Source organism: Staurois parvus, unplaced genomic scaffold (assembly GCF_062004578.1).
Source record: "Staurois parvus isolate SC_StPar_1 unplaced genomic scaffold, SC_StPar_1.0 ptg000694l, whole genome shotgun sequence".
NCBI lineage: Eukaryota > Metazoa > Chordata > Amphibia > Anura > Ranidae > Staurois > Staurois parvus.
Genome location: NW_028318490.1, coordinates 6,233,516 through 6,240,107, shown reverse-complemented (window position 1 = coordinate 6,240,107; position 6,592 = coordinate 6,233,516). Strand labels below are relative to the sequence as shown.

Sequence of the window (6,592 nt, the reverse complement as noted above, 5' to 3'; positions counted from 1 at the left end):
AGGAAAAATATGCATGGAAAAGAATAACTAATGCAACCACTGCATCTAAGGATTAAATATATTATCTAATATAGTAAGTTTTTGTTTTTATGCATATATTTTAAAGCTTCCTCTTATTTCATCCATATCTGCCAAAATACATTTGAGTTCTTCAGTATGCTGTAAGTTTGTATGTATTTAAATTACATGTAAAGGTAAATATTAAAGAAACAGAACTGTATAAAAATAGATTTATTTGGAATAAATAAATAAATATTAACATAAAACATATGTACATGGTAAATACGCCATGCTTCCGTCTATTCATTAATATCACAATAGTGCCTCACATCATATACCTCACAAGTATTCTTTCACAGATTCTCAACACTTTCTGCCCTAAATGACATATTGGTGACCCCCTTCTCCTCCCCAATTGCCCTTTTAATTTTTCTACTCCTCTTTCTACACCTAAACCAATAAACAAAGGAAAAGATCCCTAAAAGACCTGCTAGTACTGCCAAACCAATTCCTACTGCCAAATAAATATATGATGCATAGGGGTCATAGGTATTATAAATGCCACACGGACCTGAAATGCGTTCCTGACTGGGCCATTCTTTTTCTTCATCCTTTAGCTCCACCTGGCTTTCTCCTGCATCATTTATGGCCACTACACACACCCTGTAGGTTGTGCCTGGGACAAGGTTTGGTATTGAGAAGATGCGATAAGATTGATTAAGTAAGGGTCCTTGCTCCAGTGGACCTTCTGGAGCACCATACAGCACCCTGTATCCCTGCACTGTTGATAGAGGGGAGCACCAACTTACACTGATGCCTTTCTGTCCAGGAGTTACGACATGTAAATGTGGAGCATCAGGAGAAATAGTACGTCCACTTATCCCTGGACAAAGGCATTTGCCCCCTGCACGCTTCTGTATTTCTCTGCATGGGAGCTCCAGATGCTTGCAGCGGTCAAAGGGGCAGGCTTCATAAGATACTTGTGGGGGCAAAGTGAAATGCTTCTTGTAACTGGTATCCTCTTCATCCTCATAGCTGTCATAGTCAATGTCTTCAGTTATAAATTGAATTCTTTCTCGTGTTGTCTTCTGATTTTGCGTGATCTTGCGTGGTTGAGGAACAGAAGACTGTTCACCTTTGTAGTCTGAAGAATCTGTGGTGAGAGGACTCATGGTGTAACTCAGTGGTACTGTGTTGTTTTTGTTATCCTCTGGTTCTGCTGTGCTATTCTTCTCAGCATGCAAACCTGTGATGAGTTGAAGTAGTAGTAGGCAAGAAAGAGATAACTAAAAGAATCACAAAGGGACAGAAATGTCACAAGAAGGGAAGAGAAAGATCAAAGAAAATAAGAGAAAAAAATTAATTACTGAAAACTTGATAGAAAAAAATCTGCAAAAATATGTTTTGCATCTCCAATAATATTTTCATCAGTGTTTTCCAGTCTACCAGAACTCCCGTAAAAGAAAGATTTTACAGGAGTTCTGTAAAAGATGCTTACCTTTCCTGCCACCTATTCACAAAATCTTCTCTTGGTTGCTAAGCAAATCTGCCTGAAGCATCTTCACTTCTCTGATTCCTCCTGATGGTCCCTACATTACTACTGTGTCCGGTTGTAAAGAAGGGCCCCAGAGGTAAAGAAGGGCCCAGCGGGAGGAATCAGAGAATCCCACACACCCAGGACTGTCATGTGAAGATCCTTTGGGTAGCTTTACTTTGCAATCAAGTGACGATTCTATGAATAAGTGGTGAGGCAGGAAAGCATAAAGTGTCTTCTTTTAGTGCTTCATTTTAGTTTTTTTACGCACAGAAGAATGTTAACCAACAAAATGGTACAATCTACGGGAGGCTGGCTAGAAACAAAATCATTCTTCTTGATGAGGTCACCTACTGCACTTGATGTACTACCAAATCTCCATTTACATTGGATACTATTCATCTCATGTCTGTAGGCAGCTTTACAATTATCAGCAAATGGGTACAGGTAAATAGACTCTTTGCTTTGCAAGGGAATTTTCCCTTAGCTTAGTGAATGAGGTGAAGCTCTGATGACTTTCCCATCCAATCATGTGCAAGCATTGAGTCTTTGTATATGATTGTGTATTCTCTGCAAAGTGCATCTTTACCATATTCATTAAGCTAAAAGAACATTTCCTTGTAAAGTAAACAGCCATTTTTTCCTTTTGTAAATCAACTCCATAAATGTGCACACTCATGGCTTATGAACAGTATATCTAAAGGTGTGTGAACCAACACTGAAGAGCTCTAGCTCAAACAGGACATATGAATTGATGCACCCAGGACTCCAGCAGGCAATATGTCATCACCTAAGTGTAGCAAGGGGATAAACACATAGGGGTTGATTTACTAAAACTGAAGAGTGCGATGAGGTGTTGGAAAATGTAAAACAAGTCTCCCCTAAATTACCTGGTAGACTTACCCAACTTTATGTCCTACATCGGGCATATCTCACGCCAATACGTGTCTCTCGCTATCGTCCTGGCTGTTGCCCTCTCTGCCCGCGGTGTTGGATGTCATCTGGTAATTTAATTCATATCTTGTGGTCCAATATTTTGTAGCCAGAAAGTCTGAACAGTCGGGAAGACTGTTCAGACTTTTTGGCTACAAATTATCAAATTTTTGCATGACCATGTGGGCTCACCCCTTCAGTTGGATCCTGGAGTGTGCCTGTTGGGCTCCTTACCAGATATGCCTGAGGATAAGTTTTTAGTTATTCTCCTCCATGAAACTTTATTCTGTGCACGTAAACTCCTTGTGCGCTACTGGATGCAGACAACCGTTCCTACTTTACAACTATGGTTATCAGAGGTCAACTCTACCATACAAGAAGCTTATGTATGCTCACAGAGGATGCCCCTCGAAATAAAACAGGATTTGGGACAGGTGGCTTGCCTCCTCGGCTACTTAGCTGGCTGAGTGCTTGGGGAAACCCGTTGTGCAATATATTGTGAGGGTCTTGCCCTCAATTCACTACCCTGTTTGTTGTTCTTTCATTGTGACTGTGTGACCCTACCAAGGGTTCTGATCCTGCATTGTGGTGTTTTTTTCCTGTTGCAATGCCATCACACCCAAGCCTGTATCTGTACGTTGTTGCTTTATAATTTTATCAGTGTACCATGCGCTATATTTGTTGATGTTTATTATGCCCCGACCTGGGGGCTTTGATTTGTTTTCTGTCTTTATCTTGTTTTATTTTCCTCCTTTTCCTTATTACTTATACCTCTTCTTCTCTTTTCTTATATTTTTTGCATCATTGTCTGTGGCTTGAATGTTATATACTGTTTTCCTTTATACTTTCACAATAAAACCTGGAAGCTGATTGGTTGCAGACTTTGCACTCTCAACTTTTATTAAATCAACGCCATGGTATATACAGTATTCGGGGTCAGTTTCCAGTCAAAAGTCCTATAGCAATGGCATACTTGAATTGTTGGTTCAGAGCACGCCTCTGCCATATTAACAGCTTTAAAATTTTACATATCTGTCTAGAAAAATTATAGATGTAATTTCCGTGTACTAAGACCACTTGTCATAGATATGGTACAGTTTTCCCTTACAATTTGTATCTACTAATCAGCATATGTTGGGTTTACATTATGATAAGCATTCATGTTTTCTGCAAAAAAATAGACAACAATGTGCTGTATCCCATAGTAAACAGTTAAATTCACCATTATTTCCTGTCTGATCACAGTAATTAGTTAAATGTGAAATTGATTTGGCATTGTTAGTGAGATACAGAAACAATGCTTGATAAATAATTAAAAATAGTTGGCATTCTTTCATTTTATATTTCAATGGCTTTTATTAATTTTAAACAGTATAAAACACAAGCAACAAAACACGCCCACGCAGGGGCTATCAATTGCACCAATAAAAAAGGCAAAATAGAGCAGACAACGCTCTAATTCTAATAAGGCAAAACGTATGCCCACGCAGGGGCTATCAATGGCACATAGATTACAATAACATCAGTGAGACTTTGATTATCTCAACTAAAGACAGCTGTCCACTGTCACATCAAAACAAACAGAAAAGGAGAGAAGAAGAGCAGAGAAGAAAGGGAAAAAAAAAAAAACACACCAAAGAGCAGGGGTCCACGAGCGCCAATACCAAACTCCATTACCTCCCCACACTGGTCGGGGGGAGCGTGGAAAAGGCGTATTGCAACCAAGGCTCCCAAACTTTCAAAAATTTATGTTAAGAGTCGTTGCATATGCTCGACATCTGTTCGTTGAGCATCATAGTAGTCATACGATCCCGCACCCCCTGGAAAAGTACAAACGGACTCTTCCAGGCCTGAGCAATTGTCCTAGTAGCCGATAAAAACAAATAGGAAGCCAACCGCTGCTGACGAGCCAAAAGGCCCGGTATGGGGCAATGAAGCAAAGCATACCGAGCATCCCGGCGTATAGAGAGATGGAAAAAAGTGAAAAGGAGGCCAAACACACGAGACCAAAAACGAACCAACCTCGGGCATGACCACCAGATATGCAGTACATCGCCGCGATGGCCACAACCCCGAAAACATCGATCACTACAGGCAGGGTTAGCCTGGGCCAGACGAGCTGGAACCCAGTACCAACGGAACAACACCTTGTAGGCTGCTTCAGCATTCTTTCATTTTGACACTGTACATGTTGTAGAATACATACCAGATCTTGCTGAGAATTTCTTCAGAATAGAACACATAATGCCAGTCATATGACCATGAAATTCCACTTTTAAGCTTCTACTTCTAAATCCAAATTTCAGCCTTTGCTATCTTTCTACTATAATATCCCAGGACACTTTGCTACTGTGCCTGTGTATGTAACCTGATAACATATCAAACTGTTTTAGAAAACAAGAAGTACAGTATACCCAAATAGGGCATTCTGTTAAATTAGCTGAATTTTGTAGATAATAATTTAATGTGGCACACAAAGCAAAAGAGTGATTTTTGGTAGTAACATGGTCATGAATGTCACCTAAAGCCTGGAAAAAGTTAACAAACTTTCTGCTCAGTCGTCGTGCCATGACTTGCATTCAGCAGCTGCCGCATAAAGTTCTAGTTCAACATGTGGAAAGTGAATTTCATTACCTGTCTCAGAAATAATTCTAGCATGCTTTTTTACTTACCTTTGTGTTACAAGCCATCTTAGAATTTCTATTTCCTGCAATTTAATAAATCTCGGTGAATATATCCTTTCTTTTGTAGTGGTTCCCTTTTCTGTACTCCGACGTTTTTTGTTTCATATTAACAGAAGTGTAATATTAGGAACTGAATATTTGTCTCTTCCTCCCACATGCTGTGCCTCGCTTTATAGAGCTTGTGAGATTGTGATGTCACTTGACTCGATCCTGATTCACTGACTGGGTATGTGCAAATAGAAGGGGAGGGGAGGCAGACAGGCAGAAGCAAATCTTGGGGGGACACCAGAGGCGGATGGAATATCATCTCCAGATGTGGAGAGAGCTGTGGGAACCTGTCTTGGAGATACTGAACTCCAGATGTGCAGACACCCAGGCTCTGTGTTTATATGGGTGGGTCACTAGCAATTCTTCCCTACAAGGAAATTTTCTCTGATAAATCTGAATAACTATGCTATTGGGAGAAGTGTTTACATTCTTTGCAGTCTTGTTCTTTATAGTGCTCAGAGAAATGTTTGATCTCAGTCTGTTCACATGACTACTTCAGTTTGAGAATGAACAAGGTGAATGCAGGTAACATTACTGTCTGATGAAAATGTGACAGCATGGAACAATTGATCAAAAAGTTATAAAATGGTAAGCTTCACTTAGTATAATTTATTATGCCTGGAGTCATCAGAATAAATAAACAAACCCTGGCCTAAAAGCCCAACTCTGAGCAAATTAAAAATGAATACTCCAAAGTAAAGGTTTAATTAAAACAAAAAAATTAAGCCCCCCTCCTCTGCTGTGTAAATCTTTTTATTATCCTCTCTTCCATATTTTGCCTGTTCTGAGACCCTATGGGGTAATTATTTTCCTTCTTTCTTTCTTTCTCCTTCTGTTTTTTTTTTTAATAAGTTGGTCCAACTTTTATCTTGCTATCAAATAAGTGCTGCATATCAAAGCAAACAGATCGATTAGGGCATAAGATATAAAACACACGGAAGGTCCAATCGGAACCACCTGTCAGTTTTTCAGGTGAACCTGATCGGATAGTCCATTCACCCCTATGGACAGGAAGGTATAAACGGACTTGTGCCTGTGTTACACCCACCTAACTCTAGGTCTGGTCGGCTCAAAATCCCAAAAAAATAGGAGATCTGTCCTCTTCCCTTTGTGTGGATCAGATCGGAAGGTAGTAGGGTGTAAATGGACAGTGGAGTCCAGTTACATCCAGCCACCCATAGCCCTGAGCAGCTGCATGTCTGTGTTCAGGTGGGCAGTCAAACTGCAGCTCAACCATCTAGTTTTACCCCCCCCCCCCCCCGCAATACGTGTTAAAAAACCCTTATAGAGGTTATGTTTAATTTGTTTTCCCAAGGAAACTAAAGCTTCCAATTGGAACATTTTCCTAAAGGGACACAGTTCTTTTTCTAGCCCAGTTTAATGGGAACCTCTC

At 40.1% G+C, this 6,592-nt stretch overlaps 1 protein-coding gene across 1 annotated transcript; it reads right to left on the bottom strand.

Annotated features, from left to right (window-relative positions):
- Positions 1-216: 216 nt before the first annotated feature.
- Positions 217-5,418, bottom strand: LOC149446240 (LRRN4 C-terminal-like protein). The gene is made up of 2 exons (XM_089652878.1): positions 5,140-5,418; positions 217-1,286 (listed from the first exon to the last, which is right to left on the bottom strand). The coding sequence occupies exons 1-2, from the start codon at positions 5,155-5,157 to the stop codon at positions 354-356; spliced, it is 951 nt and encodes a 316-aa protein (XP_089509004.1). The 5' UTR covers positions 5,158-5,418; the 3' UTR covers positions 217-353.
- Between the last annotated feature and the right edge of the window lie 1,174 nt (positions 5,419-6,592).